This window comes from Stomoxys calcitrans, chromosome 1 (assembly GCF_963082655.1).
Source record: "Stomoxys calcitrans chromosome 1, idStoCalc2.1, whole genome shotgun sequence".
NCBI classification, from domain to species: domain Eukaryota; kingdom Metazoa; phylum Arthropoda; class Insecta; order Diptera; family Muscidae; genus Stomoxys; species Stomoxys calcitrans.
The window spans coordinates 213435310-213451435 of record NC_081552.1 but is presented as its reverse complement, the minus strand read 5'-3'; the positions used below and the strand labels follow the sequence as shown (position 1 = coordinate 213451435).

The following is a 16126-nucleotide window of genomic DNA, read 5'->3' as shown; positions in this document are numbered from 1 at the left end:
TGAGGGCTGGACTGGTGCGGCCGTTGGCAACTCAACTAAAGTTGGGTTGCAATCCATAATCGACCTATCAGAGTAGAGCTATCTATCTGCTATGTCAAGCCATGCCATCCCACGCTGGTCGTAACCCAATAAAGAATTTCATAACTTGTGATTACACGACTTTGACTGACGTTCAACATGTCTGCACAGAATCGGACGGAACATACGACAATTCATACTAAATCCGGTAAGAAATCGGTTCGACAAGTTTGAAGGAATTTATTTTTTCTATTCAGACATTTAAGAACGAAATCGTAACGATTTCTGTAAGAATCCGGTCCGAAATCTTCTACAAATTCAGTCCCAATTCGGTACGACGTAAAATTTCCCATCGGAATCGGTACGGTACGATATGGCGGTAAATATATCAGATTTCTCATAGCCGTGTCGTTCCGACAACATGACAACCACTTCTCTCGTTTTTAGTTACGATGTCGGTAAGACATCGGATCCGATATCGGATGATTCATCCGATTGTCGGAGTGATGTTGGACCAAAATCGGAAAATTTTGTTAGCTGGAAAGATTTTTAATTGTTGTTATTGTTGTAGTAGTGTATTGTATACTGAGGTATCAACCCTTACCGATAAAGGACTCCATCGGGTCAATCTGGTACGCACAACCGGCTACCAGGTGATTGCAACCAGGTAGCAGGAAACTGATTTCAAGCTTTTAAATTGCGACAAAAAACCACCCTGCGTAAACGGCCTCTACCATTGCGCTTAAACTAGAATTTCGCTCGCAGGGTCTTCTACCAAGTAAACTGTTGCTCACATGCGTCGTCTTTTTTCTAAGGGGAAGCTCTGGACTGGAGGTATCCCTTATTTTCTGAATCTTCACTATATATGTTTGGCTTCAGATTGAACGGAGACATAGGACCAGGAGTCTTTATTGAGTTCCAAGGATTTAGGGGGTCATATATGAGGTTTTCGTGGTCACGAAGACCCAAAAGATAATTTCGGTACAGGAACGGCTCGATATACGCCGACAGTCAAGCGATGCTGAGAGCTCTACAGTACACAAAAAAAATATTCCAACTAAAAGGAAGTCACTGCAGTGTCCCGTGAATTGTGAGTCGTGAGAGTTTTGTGAGTGTCTCCCGAGTCGTGGGTGAGTAAAATTTTCGTCTCGTGTGATTGTGTGAACGTAAGTGGAAAATAACACTCACGCGGACATCTATACTATCGTGCAATTGCGGGGAGAAAGCACAGGATACAGTGGCTGGACTCCTTCATCGGGTCAATCCGGTACGTACAACCGGCTGCCACACGACTTAATGCTTCCTACACGACTTTTCAAACAGGTAACTCTAGCCGCTACCCCAGCAAATTGCAGAGATTCTAGATCCAGGAATGAAACACAAACTTAACAAAGATTTTTGGATGAAGACATAACCACAGTTTGTAAAAGAACAACTGCGCTCCATGATTTCTCACTGCAACTTACTCATTTTGTCGAAATTTCTAGGTCTTCTTTGTCAAAGAATTTTCTTTTTTTCCATCGATCTAGACAAATGTCAAGTAAGTTGGATGTAAGATGTGAAATTAACAACAAATCGGGTATTTCCAAAAGCAAAATTTATGGATCTTCCATACCATAGAAAGCATAAATAAGGAACATGGAAAGATAAAATTAAAAAAAAATAACTCATACATAAGAAATACAAAAATATTGTGTTCACAAATGAACAGAGAGTTTTGAATGTGATATTATTTGATAGTACATAGTTATGTATATTGTAAATAAGTGGGGAGGGGTAATTGAAAAAATAATTATTATGCGTTGCTTTTTAATATGATCATCGCCATCTTGCATCCTCATAATTTCTTTTATACTTTAGCTTTAGGGAATTCAACGGACTTGCAACTGTATTGAATTGGTCTCAGAGGGGGTTTTGTATTTCTGCAAGTACAAGAAATAAGAGCCACAAATATTGAAAGTTTTTTGGATTGCATTCAATATTTCTTTAGATCTTACCTTGACAAAAGTTTTGAAATTTCTAAGGCTTCCATTCAAATTTTCACTTGACTGCTCATGATTTTGTTTGTTATACCGATAGTGCGAGCGTGGATTTATTTTCATGTTTGTGTGCAAGGAAACTTCTTGTATTTCAATGGCATCTTTCAACGATTCCAGCCATTTGCGATGCTCTTCTGTCATATCCAATTCACCATTCATTTCCTGTTTAATTTCACCTTCTTGCTCACCGTTGGCGGTCTCGGTTTTTATCTCAACTTCCTCGCCATCGTCATTTTTAATAGTTTTTGTTACTTCACTTTTAATGTCCACATTATTTTCATTTTTTATTTTGATTTTTCCCAAAGAACCTGATATCCAATCAATCGCAGATACCTTTCGCGGTAACGGTATGGGTTTGGGCATTACAATGGACGAGCTTGACTTTTTCGGTTTTGCTACAACTACAAACTTTTGCGTCTGCATCGGTTCCCAAGTTTCTACCACTGGCTCATTAGAATCACTTTCCTCCTTAGCATTGGAGTCTCTGAAAGCGAACAGATCTTCATCGCCTTCGCGTTTTTTCTTATTGGCTTGTGTGTCACCAAAACAGAATAGATCATCTTCATCACCTTGACCATCTTCTTCGCCAAGCACTTGTATGTGAGGTCGTTTACGATTTGTACTACCACCAACTTCATCATTGGCTCGTGCCTCCGATGAAGTTTTTATTATTTTATTTTGAGGTTCTGAATTTTCATTGTGCTCAGCAAACATACTTCGTTTTATGGGCCGACTCTTGACGCTAGCGTCTTCTGGAGTGTACGCCTTTTTGGGGAATTGGAATAGTTCCTCATCACTGTCCTGGGAATCCGCACTTATAACATTGATGTGTTTGCGTTTCTTGGGATGAGGTTCAGCTGGTGTTTCTGATATGCACATATTGGGCATTGTCTCTTGGAAATCTTCTTTGTCGTATCCAGTGTTGTTGTCAAACGGTGTGGAGGTAATAACATTTGCTCCAGACACTTCAAATCCCAAAGACTGTGTGTTAATTGTTTCAGTCAAATCCACGTTGGTGTTTTGAACCGTCTGCGGCATACTTTCTGGTACTTTGTACAGAGGATTGCAATTTTCTTCGGTTGAGCAATACATAATGGCCAAACCAATTTCATATTCGGGTATGATGCGTCTGGAATGAACTTGAAGAATGTCTGCGAAACACAAGACAAAAATATCCCATCAATGATGACTTTTTTAATTGAGCAATAATAACTACCCTCAACTTACCCGCAATTTCATTTATGGTTTGTGAGCAGCTTTGCGATTGCGTAGAGGCTATATATTGTATAACCACCACATTATTCTTAACGAAAAAGGCTTTCTGCACACCATTTGTTATATCTTTACAGGATCCTCCAGCGGCTTTTACTATGGGCGCATAAGTCTCATAATGCCGACGGCTTAGAAAGACGAATGTTAGACCATCAAAGACTTTGCGTCTTTCGGCTTTACAACCTAAATCAATGGGTTTACCATCTCCCAAATCGATTTTGGGCCTATACAATTCCACTTTGGGCAATTGCGATTGGTTAGTGGCCACAGCATTTGCCAAATCTTCCCAATAGTTGGAGTTTACAATGTGAACTTGTTCAATTAAAGCACGCAGAAGCTTAACCGTTACGGTTGGAGTATTCATTGTTAGATGTGTGCACTCGGAGGACCATTGCTCTAGCACCTTACCGCCAACTAATTTTATGTTCTTAGCAACTTTGGCAACATCTTCGGCTCTCAGAGCTGATGTAACAGTTAAAAACTTCATGTGGTCCACCTTCCATACGTTCTGCAAACGCCCAAATCGTACGAGGTCATTCATTTTCAGTTGGATCTTATGACCCTTTTCAAGCGGAGCATTCTTATCGATATCTTTGTTGTAAAAGGTGCCATATTTGGAGCCCATATCTTCCAATTCCAAATGTTTTTCGCCATCGTGGTCGACAACATGAAAAACAGCATGAGAGCGGCTTACACATATATCGTTTTGCAATTCCAAATCAGTTCCCAAACGACCGACAGTGTATTCACTTTTATTTTTCGAGAAGTAATACTTGTCCCCTGTTGATGTGTTATTGTAAACAAAATAAATAAAAATTTGCAAATTGTTTGAAAGTTGCCCTTTTTAAGCTGTAATTTGAAATCTGATCAAAATAGGTGCTAGTAGTTCAGAACGGATGTAATTGGTTATTACCATAATGAAAAACAGAGGAGTCGGGCTCAGCAGGCTCCCCTAGTCCCACTTTAATGAGCGTAAGTGTACAATATGAAGTATAACCACTTGTCCTGATGCATGCATTGGCAAACATGTAAAACACAAGGCTTGGGCCTAGTAGCGCCTAAGGAACCACTTGCCTCACCCTGATGAGAAATTTATGGTACTCAAATGCAAGAAAAAATTATGAAAAGTGCTTATACAAAAAGATATACAAGTTAAAACATATAAAGGTTAACATGGATCGCAATAAAGTTCTTCGAACAAAGCAAGTGGGGATTGCATGAGGTTATAATCCACTTTGGACCATACTTGAGTAATAACAAAAAGACCATAGTGGGTGTTAAAAAAAAGTGTATAAAAGCCCTACCTTAAATGCAAAAACAGAATGAGCGCGTTGAGCTTCGCCTTTGAGCGTCCATGGTTTTTTCTGACTTAAAACGCGCTAAATCTTGTGTGAAAAGCTCCCAACAATTTAAGTAAGTACACCCTAATATGCACCGGCTTGATCCTGAGGTATCACCAATATGGCAACATCTCAAATAAAACACACTCGGGGCATTATCATCCAGAGCATCAAGATACACACTTCTTGTAACTCTTCTCCATGCTAAAATAGTTATGCGCATGCATGGTATTAAGCGAAAGAAAGGCTTTGTATTTCAATACCAACGATGAGTGTGAATCAACCGCATTAAAGTTTAGCGAACAACAGAAGAAAGCAAAAAGTAAAAAACAAGTAAAATTTGAGCGGGACATGCACACGCATACATACAATCTATACTAGGTAGTATGTGTACATGTCCAGCCATCAATTGATGATGATTGCTAACGACAATTAGGGAAGAGGGCCAAAAACAATCAAACATTTTAGCTTTTAGATAACTTTGATAATAATTTTTTCACATTTTAGCAACCTACTGATCAGATTTCGTAAAACAAACATTCAAATTTCACTGCACTATACTCCATTCCGGTTTATCAGCCATTGTGTGTATTTACGAATGGTCTAGTTGGATAGGCATTTTTCGGTTTATAAAAATCAACACTTTACACAGTTTTTCCATAAACACTTCCACTTACCGCTGCTTGCATGAGTTATAAACCACATCTTTTTACTTGAATCTTTCAGTTTGGACCGGCACAAGTTGTAAAAAATACACTTTTTTAGGTGGAAACACAATTCTGCTTCAATAAATAAATATGCGATAAAAACAAAGCGACGTATAGGCTATGTTGCCACATTGTCAGAAATTTGTAAAAATATTTGCTACAACTATGTGCAACGCTTTGTTTACATACGTTGAAGAAATCTACTCCCTTGTTAGAACAACCCAGAGTGTAAAATTGTGGTTTTTTTGTAAGTCAGCCAGCTATTATCAAGAAAAGGATTTTTTCAGTTCAGTAAAGTTGGTAAGGTAAAATTCCAGGATGTCTGCTTCTATAGAAATTCCTCTTCGAGATACAGATGAGGTAAGTGCAATTGCAAAGATTTACATTGGATGTTAGAGTCTTACATTTATTATTAGGTTATAGAAGTGCATCCAGACCAATTGCCAGAATGTCAGGAGGTTTTAAGCATTTTAAGGCAAGAGCGCTCCCAGCTGAACACTTGGGTTAATGTTGCGGTAAGAAAAACATTTTCCTGCTTAGAAAAGAACCATATAATCAAATTTCATAATGTTTTACAGCTTGCCTACTACAAACAAAACAAGACCGATGATTTTATACGCCTTCTCGAGACATCGCGCAATGAGGCAAACACTGAGTATCGAGATGTGGAGAAGGATCGTATGCGTTGCTTTGACATGCTGGCTGCACATTATGTGCACGAGGCCAATCGTGAAAAGTCCAAGGATAAGAAGAGAGAACTTTTCATGAAGGCCACAAACTTGTATACGGCAGCTGACAAGATTATTATGTACGATCAAAATCACTTGCTGGGTAGAGCCTACTTTTGCCTCTTGGAAGGTGACAAAATGGATCAAGCCGATGCCCAATTTAATTTTGTTTTGAATCAATCGCCCTCGAATATACCCTCGTTGTTGGGTAAGGCTTGTATAGCCTTTAATAAGAAGGATTTTCGCGGTGCTTTAGCGTTTTACAAAAAAGCCTTGCGTACCAACCCAAATTGCCCGGCAAATGTTCGCATGGGTATGGGTCATTGTTTTCTGAAGATGAATAATCCAGATAAGGCAAAATTGGCATTTCAAAGGGCTTTGGAGTTGGACTCGAATTGTGTGGGCGCTTTAATTGGCTTGGCAATTCTCAAATTGAATCAACATGAGCCGGAATCCAATAAAATGGGTGTTCAAATGTTGTCGAAGGCCTATACAATCGATTCGACAAGTCCCATGGTACTTAATCACTTGGCCAATCATTTTTTCTTTAAAAAGGATTATCAGAAGGTGCAGCATTTGGCACTTCATGCTTTCCACAATACGGAAAACGAGGCAATGCGTGCAGAGAGTTGTTATCAATTGGCCCGCAGCTTCCATGCTCAAAGTGACTTTGATCAAGCCTTCCAGTACTATTATCAGTCAACACAAATTGCGCCGGCAAATTTTGTGCTCCCACATTATGGCTTGGGTCAGATGTATATTTACCGCGGGGATTCAGAAAATGTAAGACACTGGCAATTAGGTATTCGATTGCATTTCATTATTCATTTTTATTTTCAGGCTGCCCAATGTTTTGAAAAGGTTCTAAAAATCCAACCCGGTAACTATGAGACAATGAAAATCTTGGGCTCCCTATATGCCTCCTCAAATTCACAAACTAAACGTGACATGGCCAAGTCCCACTTGAAAAAAGTTACCGAACAATTTCCTGATGATGTTGAAGCCTGGATAGAATTGGCTCAGATTTTGGAACAAAATGATTTACATGCTTCTTTAGCTGCTTATGGAACCGCTTCTAGTATTCTAACCGACAAAGTTAAGGTCGAAATTCCCGCTGAAATTTTAAACAATGTTGCAGCCTTGCAATACCGTTTGGGAAACATGCCTGTGGCCAGGGAGAAGTTAATGGAGGCCTTGGATAGAGCAAAAACTGAGGCACCAAATGACACGCAATATTATGATTCTATATCGGTGACAATGACTTACAATTTGGCACGTCTTAATGAGGCCATGAGTAGCTTTGATGTGGCCGACAAATTGTACAAAGACATCTTGAAAAAGCATCCCAATTACATTGATTGTTATTTGCGCTTGGGTTGTATGGCACGTGATAAAGGTTTAATTTTTGTAGCTTCAGATTTCTTTAAGGATGCCTTGAACATTAATAATGATAACCCAGATGTCAGGTAAACTTAAGTTAAAAAATATATTTTGGTGTGAGCTTGATGCAGACTATTATTTTTACAGATCGCTTTTGGGTAACTTGCATTTAGCAAAAATGCAGTTTGCTTTGGGCCAAAAAACCTTTGAAACGATTCTTAAAAATCCTGCAACATCTCAAGATGCTTATTCTCTTATTGCATTGGGAAACTTTTCACTACAGACACTGCATCAGCCCTCAAAGGATAAGGACAAAGAGAAGAAACATCAGGAAAAAGCTTTGTCCATCTATAAACAGGTAAGCCGTCTTACAATAACTTTTTTGGCCTATCCTATAAAATGTAATCTTTGTTAATCCCAGGTTTTGCGCAATGATCCCCGTAATATATGGGCCACCAATGGCATTGGTGCTGTACTGGCGCACAAGGGCTGTGTTATCGAGGCCCGTGATATATTTGCTCAAGTTCGCGAAGCGACTGCGGATTTCAGTGATGTTTGGCTCAACATAGCTCACATTTATGTGGAACAGAAACAATATATCAGCGCCATACAAATGTACGAGAATTGCATGAAAAAATTCTACAAACATCATAATGTGGAAGTCATGCAATATTTGGCCAGGGCCTATTTAAGAGCCAATCGTCTGAAGGAAGCAAAAATGGTTTTGTTGAAAGCAAGAAAAGTGGCGCCACAGGATACTGTATGTTTGCCAATTAGCATTGCATTTAAAGGGAATATTGCAAGCCTTTTTTGTGTGTTTGCAGGTTTTGCTATTTAATATTGCGGTGGTATTGCAACGTTTAGCCATGGCCATATTGAAAGACGAAAAATCCACTTTGGAAGTTGTATTGCAATCTGTGCATGAGTTAGAATTGGCTCAAAAGTGAGTGTAAGGGTATCGATATGACCCTTTATGGATAACTAAGTTGTTTTATTTTTCAGATACTTCCAATACCTGTCGGTGCATGGTGACAAAACTCGGTTCAATATCGATGTGGCAGGTATTGAGGCCAATCAATGCCAGGATTTGCTATCACAAGCCCAATATCATGTGACCAGAGCACGCCGTATCGACGAGGAGGAGAAGGCCTTGAAACGTAAACAGGAGGAAGAGCGTTTGGCCTTTAAAATGCGACAGGAAGAGGAACGCAGAAAACGTGAGGAAATCGAAAAGCAGTCGCGCGAGCAAATGTTGGCTAAGCGGCAGGAATATGTGGAGAAGACCAAGAATTTGATGTTGACTCTCGAAGCGCCACAAGAAAAGGAACGCAAAAAAGGCAGTAAGTATAAACAAAACACATTAAAAATTGTTTGATTAAAATTTTCCCTTAAACAGGTGGCAGACCGCGCAAGGATGATATTGTCACAGACTCTGATGGCAGTGAAGGCGGTGAGCGACGTCCTGACGATGGTGGCGAGCGTAAAAAGAAATCCAAAGGCGCTGGACCTGGTCCTGGACGCAAAAGGAAAGAAGGTGGCGGGCGTAAGCGCAAGATCAAAGAAACCTTTGATAGTGATAGCGATGGTGAGGGTGGTGAAGGTAAAGGCAAGAAACAAAAGAAAAAGCAAAAGGTCAGCAAGAAGGCTGCCATTGAAGATAAACTTTCGGCCAAACAACGCATGAAGATCGTGTCCAAAGCTACTATATCCACAAGTGAATCTGATAGTGATAGCAACGCAGCACCACGCAAACGCATCGCTAGTGGATCTGACAGTGACGAAGCACCAGCACGTAAACGCATTATCTCGGGCAGTGAATCGGATCGCTCAAAATCGAGATCGAGATCACGTTCTCGCTCCGGTTCACGTTCTGTATCAAGGTCCCGATCTCGTTCCCGTTCACGCTCCAAATCAGGCAGTCGCTCTCGCAGTGGCAGCGGGTCTAGATCCAGATCTGGCAGTCGTTCGCGATCTCCCAGCCGTTCGAAGTCACGTTCAAAATCTCCCTCAAAATCCGGATCGGGATCTGGTTCAGATTAAATTAATCACTTGCAATTCAGGCGGAAGTAGTTGTTTAATATATCAACATATATATAAACATATATGTGTATACAGTTAAAACGAAGACAATTTCCTTTTGTATTGTATAAAAAGAAGTCATCGTAACAAATTTAAATAAATATTTTCTTTTTGACATAGATTTTTGCCAGTCTTAATTAATCTAATTACAATACATTTACACAAATGTCACTAAGTTGCTCAACTACGTCGTCCGTCCGCTTCCTTCCCCTCCAGACGGTATAGTATAATATGCGGACGATTTTACGATCATGGCATCAGGCCCCCAGCCATTGATGACATCTGCGATAGGTTAAACATCTACCTCAACAAACTTGCCTCATATTACGCTTTAAGAGATTTGAAGATATCTGCCACCAAATCTTCAGCCACATTGTATGCTACATATACGCATGAATTGGGTAGGGAGCTAAAAGTGATGATGACAATTCCGACCATCAAGTGTCCCAAAATTCTTGGTGTTACAAATGACAGCTCTTACAAATTCTCCTAACATGACGCATCCATTTCCGATAAAGTCAAAAGTAGAAACGAGGTCCTTCACTCTCTTGCCGGCCGCAAAGTGAAGGACCTCGTACAAAGCAATTGGCCGGTAAGTTACGCAGCGCCAGTGTGGTCTCGTCAGCTCTGTGACACGCAGTGGAATACTATTCATATCTGTCAGAATGCCACTTTTCGAACTGCAACGGGCTGTCTCCTCAGTTCTCACGTGGATCCCCTCATTCAGGAGAAAAAGATTCTATCCGTGCGTAGACATAACTACATGCTGTCCCAGCAATACCTTCTGGGCTGTTATCGCAGAGACCATTCAAATCAACATCTTGGGGATAGGTATCCACCGCCCGAAGCCTAAGGTAGATCTACATGATCTAGAGCGTGATGTTTCGCACTATAAGAGAGAACCTCCAGATCAAGTGGCATATCATGCGAGTCTACACATCATTCATGCAGACGCGGTGAATTGCTATCGGGTGAATGTGGCCCTTGGAGAAAGGCAGCCACCTATTGCATATGAGGAAATTGACCTCCCCCGGCAAACCAGTTCTGGCTCAATTACGACCAAGCAGATGCAGCCGCTTTAAATGCTACAGAGCAAGGATTGATGCCTACGTGCAGAATGTGGTCCCGATTGTGACCACATGACACACGTCACCTGTTTAGCTGCCCAGCCAGAACCACTTGACTCAGATACAGATCCCTCTGCAGGCACCCCATCTTAGTCGCAGTGTTCTTGGATGTGAATACTCAACAGAATCAAGCAAACGAAATATAGAACACAACACACTGCTACATCAACAACCTTAGGATCATTATGTTTGCCCTGGAAGAATGACGAAAAGTAAGGTGAAGGGCAGAAAAACAAGAATCAACGCACGAGACAAAACAAAATGGAGACCGCGAAGTAACACTCAGCTAGTCCAGCTAGCCAATTCAGTCTTTTACAAGGGGATTAAGTGCTTGAAGGAAATTCAGGCACGGAAGTAGGTGTTCGTGTATTATTCTGTGCCTTCTCGCAACTAATGGGCAGCGACACAAAAAGTGTTCGACAGTTTCCAAATCCTTCTCGTCATCGCACACCCTGCAGAAGTCCGACTGTGTGTCCATCGCGACATCAAACACCTGACTTTGCAATGGCCAGTCAGTACTCCTATCAGTAATACGAATTCATGCTGTTTCGCAAACTACTCATCAACAAGGTTTTCCAGCTCGTCTCTCAGAGATAGACTGTTTTCGCTGCATTCCGTTCCGTTCGCTGCAGTTCTTGGAGACTATACGCTACCTTAACACCCGATTAAGTTGTTCTATGTCAATTAATTTTCGGCAGATATAGCCGCCTTAATTCCTATTGCAAATTTGCCCATTAATGAACAGGGGCAAAATTCTCATATATCAATGAGTGCTGTTGATTCAAGTTTAAGCTGAGTGATAGGGGCCTCCTTTTTATAGACGAGTCCGAATGACATGCCAAAGTGCGTCACCTTTTTTGTGGAGAAGTTTGTATATGGCCGCCATACCAAATGATGAGGTATGAAATTTTTGCTGATGTTCTCGTCAGGATTCGAAGCCAGGCATTCAGCATCATGCTAACCTCTGCGCTATGATGGCCTTCTATAATTTCTATTGAGCTGGTAGTTTATCTGACCTTGTTAACTTATAATCAGATCGCTCTAAATTCATTTCAACCAAGTTGCACACATCTGGATATTTAACAGAAACTAGCTAACTTACTTAAACAAGTTCTTTAAATAACTTTTTTAAATAGAAAAACACCAGTCATAGAAAAACACCACCTCCAAAATTACAGGCCAATCGAGTAATAATTACGCCCTCCAGAGGCTCAAAACGTCAAACTGGGAAGTCGGTTTATATGGCAGCTATATCAGGCTATATACCGACCATACTTACAACAGTTATTGGAAGTCATACCAAAACGACATATGCAAAATTTCAACCATATTGGATAAGAATTGCGACCTCTAGAAGCCTATGAAGTCTAATCGGGAGATTGGTTTATATGGCGGCTACAACAGGATATGGACTGATTTAGCCACTTGACAAAGTTGTTGGAAATCAAAATAAAATATTTCAAGCTAAATTTAGGCCAAATCGGATAGGAATTGCGCACTCTAAAAGCTCAAGAAGTCAACACCCAAGATCGGTTTACATGGCAGCTATTTCAGGTTATCAACCGATTACAACCATACTTAGCACAGTTGTTGAAAGTCATAACGTAACACGTCATGCGATATTTCCGCCAAATCCGGTAGGAATTACGCCCTCCAGAGGCTCAAGAAGTCTAATCCGGAGATCGGTTTATATGGCAGCTATATCAGGTTATGGACTGATTTAGACTATACTTGGCACAGTTGTTGGGAGTCATACCAGAATATTTCATGCGAAATTTCATCCAAATCGGAAAAGAATTACTCCCTCTAGAAGCTCTAGACGTCAAGATCCAGGGTCGGTTTATATGGCAGCTATATCAGGTTATCAACCGATTTAGGCAATACTTGGCGCGGTTGTCGGAAGTGATACCAAAACACTACGTGCAAAATTCCAGTCAAATCGGATAAGAATTGCACCCTGTAGAAGCTCAAGAAGTCAAGACCCAAGATCGGTTTATATGGCAGCTATATCAAAACATGGACTGATTTGGCCCATTTACAATCCCAACCGACCTACACTAATAAAAAGTATTTATGCAACATTTCAAGCGCCTAGCTTGAAAGCGTTAGCGTGCTTTCGACAGACGGACGGACTAAATCGACGATCAAGAATATATATACTTTATGGGGTCTTAGATGCATATTTCGAGGTGCTACAAACGAAATGACGAAATTAGTATACCGCCATCCTATGGTGGAGGGTATAAAAATTAAGAATAAAACCAACACGCAGGTGCAAGAACAACCGAAACTTTGTGGAATAAGACGCCTGAAAATTAAGGGACACGATCACTCATATTTGGTCCCTCGATTCTTTCGCTAACTCATTGAAATTGCTGATTTTATATAGGGAAAATAGATAATGAATTGGCAAACAAATAGAGCAACAAAATGTTCGTGAGAAGAAAAGAAGGAGAAACAACAAACCATAGATCGTCTAAATTGCAGCGAACTCAAGCTCTAAACATAAACCAAATCCCAGTGCAGTCGGGGTTTACATGCCAGCATTGACTGAGGATCATTTGTGCCCAATTTGCTGTTTCTCCTCCGCAAATCTGCCTAACAAATTTCATTGAAACCGGCAGCATCGTATGCTTTTCCAATGTTCCAAATTGTTAAAAGCTCAAACAATTTGATTTTGTAGGAAACTTTTTGTACCTGCGTATACAAGTGCACTCGGCATTTATTTTGGAAAAAATGGTAAAACGTTTATTTACGATTTATAAGAATAATACCCGAAATTAAATTAATAAAAGATCAAAAGATCATTTAGTCATAGTGAAGCAAATAGTATGGAAAATTTTGCGGTTATTTCAGTCCAATTATATTTGCAATGTAATTTTAATGTTCCGTTTCTTCGACAATCACTTAATGGTGACGTGCAGCTTGCCACTTTTTACACTCTACAAATTGGCGTTGCTGCTGTTGTAGTAGTGTCTTGTTTCTACAAATTGTATTTCATCTTTATTCCACTTATTTTTAGTTCCAACTAAGGGGGGTTTTTTATTTTTATTCCAAATCCGTTAAAATGTAAATATTTAAGACCCACAATTTGTAATTTGTAATTATGCTAAAAGATCTATGGTGGTTTAGCCTCAATTGGCTTTGGTGCCAATGACATTTGAATTTTCTGTAATCATATCGCCAATAATTGCTCCCATTTGTTTTGAGGATCGTAAGACAAACGAATGATCGATTTTTTTGGTATCCAGTTCTGCATCGATAGTGGGAAATTGTTCTTTGAGTTGATTAAAATACTTGACCGGCACCCAACCATCGGTAGTGCCATAATACAATTTCAGCAATGGCAAATTATTTTGAATTACATCTTTTTGCAGGCAACGCACACGAGCCATTTCGTCCTCAGCCAAAAACACAACTTTTTCGGTTACAGTTGACCTAATATAGCTTAGGACAGTGTTTAAATGTTGACTTGGAATGGATGAAAACCAGAAGTAGATTTGTATAATTATGACAAGAAAAAGCTTGGGCAAGCGGTTTAATAAATTAAAAAGGAAACCAAAGACGGAATATAGAGGCAAGCCGATTTTCGTAAATGTCCAACCATTCGGGGAATCCATCATGCGTTCAATGGTGGGAAAAAGTAAATAACACTTTTTCACACGTTTACGTATGGATTCATTCTGCAACAGCTGTAAGACCATCCATGCTCCTATGGAGTGACCCATTAAATGAATCTTAACATGTTCAGGCACATATTTTTCAATGAATTCGGTTTTATGCTTTATTTGACCATCGAGATCGAAAATTTCTTCGTTACCCTTTAATTGAGGTACTTCTCGCAGGCTATTCTCTGGTGGATCATCGTGGCCCACATGACCTGGGAAATTAGAACAGAGTAAACATATAAACATGTAAACTAGCCCAAAGCTATAAAGATGTTGAAGGCAACTTTCTCTTTGTCACCGCCAACACCATTACCTCCTGTTAACTCACCTATTACCCAAACGGGTATTTTCTTTTCTAGCCGTTCATGCACGGTATCACAAAACTCGGTATAGAAACCAGGTAAGCCGGGATTTCCAGTAATACATATGGCAATCTCACTCACATCATCCATGGATTCTTCTATCCATTTTCCGAAAGTGATGATGCGGGTTGGAACGTTACAAATATTCACAAATGCCTCTTTCATCTTGTCAAGTCAAGATGACCTTTCAACTTTGTTTCAGAGTTAAACTAAGCGAAAATGCTATTATTTGAGATAGTCGGCTTCCAGTAACACAGTAACAGTGGCTATTTTCTATGGCAAGTGATTGCCGATTCATAACGTCATTGCTACGTTGTTTTTTGCACCAATGATGCACAGCTGTTTATAGAGAACAGAGTTGCCCTGTTAACTGAAATTTTGACACATATTTGCAAGATAGATTTTTTATTTTAAAAAGCCTTTCACTGAGACTCTCCGCTCCATACAGCGGATTGTCTGCGATTGCCGTTACAGCTACTTTGTATGGAGCATTCCACTATACGCAATCTGTGGACGCACCCGGTAGCTCGCAGCTAAGCTTCTCATGACAGCAATGAAAGCCACACAGATCAAACCTCAACATTACAGTCTGTGTGGTGCCCATAGCTATCCCTTGTCATTTTGCTAGTCGCATATATTAGCCCAAGTCTTTACCAGGTCCAGCCATACCGTAAAATGGCCATTGATTGATCAAAGATTTTTTGTTGTTGTAGCCACATTTGCATTTGGAGTTGGCGATCATCGCCAAGCTCTTATAGGCGAGCAAGCTCGTTCCGTCGTTTATACGATCGATCGTCGCGGGAACATGATGGCCATTGAATATTTTAAGGCGCCAATAACTCGCCTTGTGTCGAGTATCATAGACACTCAGTATTTAGGCAAGAGCAGGTCCCATCCGACCTCTCACTGAGACTCTTCACTCGATACCGCTGATTGTCCACGACTGCAGTTGCAGCTACTCCGTATAGAGCACTCCACAATCCGCACCCTGTGGACGCGCCCGGTAACACCCAGCTAAGCTTCTAGCGATAACGAAGAACACCACACAGATTGAAGTTCGAAGTTTCGGGCTGCTCTTGGTTATCTCGTGCCGGGAAGATTTTATGTGTTGTGTTACATCCATTCATCTACTGGGTTCTATTAAATATTCAGACATAGGAACTCTGCGACTTAGTAGGTGTGAGTTTGGAGGGATTTGGTCCTTCATCAATCCAAGCTCTGTAAGAGTTGGAGCGGCTGCATTTGCCGGAACACAATTGACCCAGAACTACTCTGGTTTGCCGAGTTAGGCTAATTTCTTATGGGGGCCGATATATAAGTACCGCGTTCATTCGGTACCTTTTCGTAGCTTCTGCTACCGTGTCTGTGTGAAGGCTATATAGACCCGCCTGAAACGCCGTCTGATC

At 40.5% G+C, this 16126-nt stretch overlaps 3 protein-coding genes across 3 annotated transcripts; 1 reads left to right on the top strand and 2 right to left on the bottom strand.

Moving 5' to 3' along the window:
• Window positions 1-1709: 1709 nt before the first annotated feature.
• On the bottom strand, window positions 1710-5492 carry LOC106090916 (nibrin). Its single transcript, XM_013257272.2, has 4 exons — window positions 5347-5492; window positions 3285-4109; window positions 2016-3208; window positions 1710-1940 (listed from the first exon to the last, which is right to left on the bottom strand). The coding sequence occupies exons 1-4, from the start codon at window positions 5372-5374 to the stop codon at window positions 1890-1892; spliced, it is 2097 nt and encodes a 698-aa protein (XP_013112726.2). The 5' UTR covers window positions 5375-5492; the 3' UTR covers window positions 1710-1889.
• Window positions 5493-5591: 99 nt separating this feature from the next.
• Window positions 5592-9684, top strand: LOC106090915 (RNA polymerase-associated protein CTR9 homolog). Its single transcript, XM_013257271.2, has 9 exons — window positions 5592-5736; window positions 5793-5891; window positions 5955-6887; window positions 6945-7570; window positions 7632-7842; window positions 7906-8244; window positions 8309-8427; window positions 8487-8824; window positions 8881-9684. Exons 1-9 carry the CDS (start codon window positions 5695-5697, stop codon window positions 9522-9524), a joined length of 3351 nt encoding a protein of 1116 aa, XP_013112725.1. The 5' UTR covers window positions 5592-5694; the 3' UTR covers window positions 9525-9684.
• Window positions 9685-13529: 3845 nt separating this feature from the next.
• On the bottom strand, window positions 13530-15056 carry LOC106090909 (lipid droplet-associated hydrolase). Its single transcript, XM_013257264.2, has 2 exons — window positions 14687-15056; window positions 13530-14570 (listed from the first exon to the last, which is right to left on the bottom strand). The coding sequence occupies exons 1-2, from the start codon at window positions 14883-14885 to the stop codon at window positions 13825-13827; spliced, it is 945 nt and encodes a 314-aa protein (XP_013112718.1). The 5' UTR covers window positions 14886-15056; the 3' UTR covers window positions 13530-13824.
• Window positions 15057-16126: the final 1070 nt, after the last annotated feature.

Bases quoted from the DNA above. Each gene is read 5' to 3' on its own strand.
- LOC106090909 (XM_013257264.2), bottom strand. From the start codon at position 14,885: ATGAAAGAGGCATTTGTGAATATTTGTAACGTTCCAACCCGCATCATC. The intron at 14,571-14,686 runs GTGAGTTAACAG...CTAATTTCCCAG, and splicing joins AATACCCGTTTGGGTAATAG to GTCATGTGGGCCACGATGAT.
- LOC106090916 (XM_013257272.2), bottom strand. From the start codon at position 5,374: ATGTGGTTTATAACTCATGCAAGCAGCG. The intron at 4,110-5,346 runs GTAAGTGGAAGT...ACACATCAACAG, and splicing joins TATAACTCATGCAAGCAGCG to GGGACAAGTATTACTTCTCG. The intron at 1,941-2,015 runs GTAAGATCTAAA...TTGTACTTGCAG, and splicing joins ATTTCAAAACTTTTGTCAAG to AAATACAAAACCCCCTCTGA.
- LOC106090915 (XM_013257271.2), top strand. From the start codon at position 5,695: ATGTCTGCTTCTATAGAAATTCCTCTTCGAGATACAGATGAG. The intron at 7,571-7,631 runs GTAAACTTAAGT...TTATTTTTACAG, and splicing joins AATGATAACCCAGATGTCAG to ATCGCTTTTGGGTAACTTGC. The intron at 8,245-8,308 runs GTATGTTTGCCA...GTGTGTTTGCAG, and splicing joins AAGTGGCGCCACAGGATACT to GTTTTGCTATTTAATATTGC.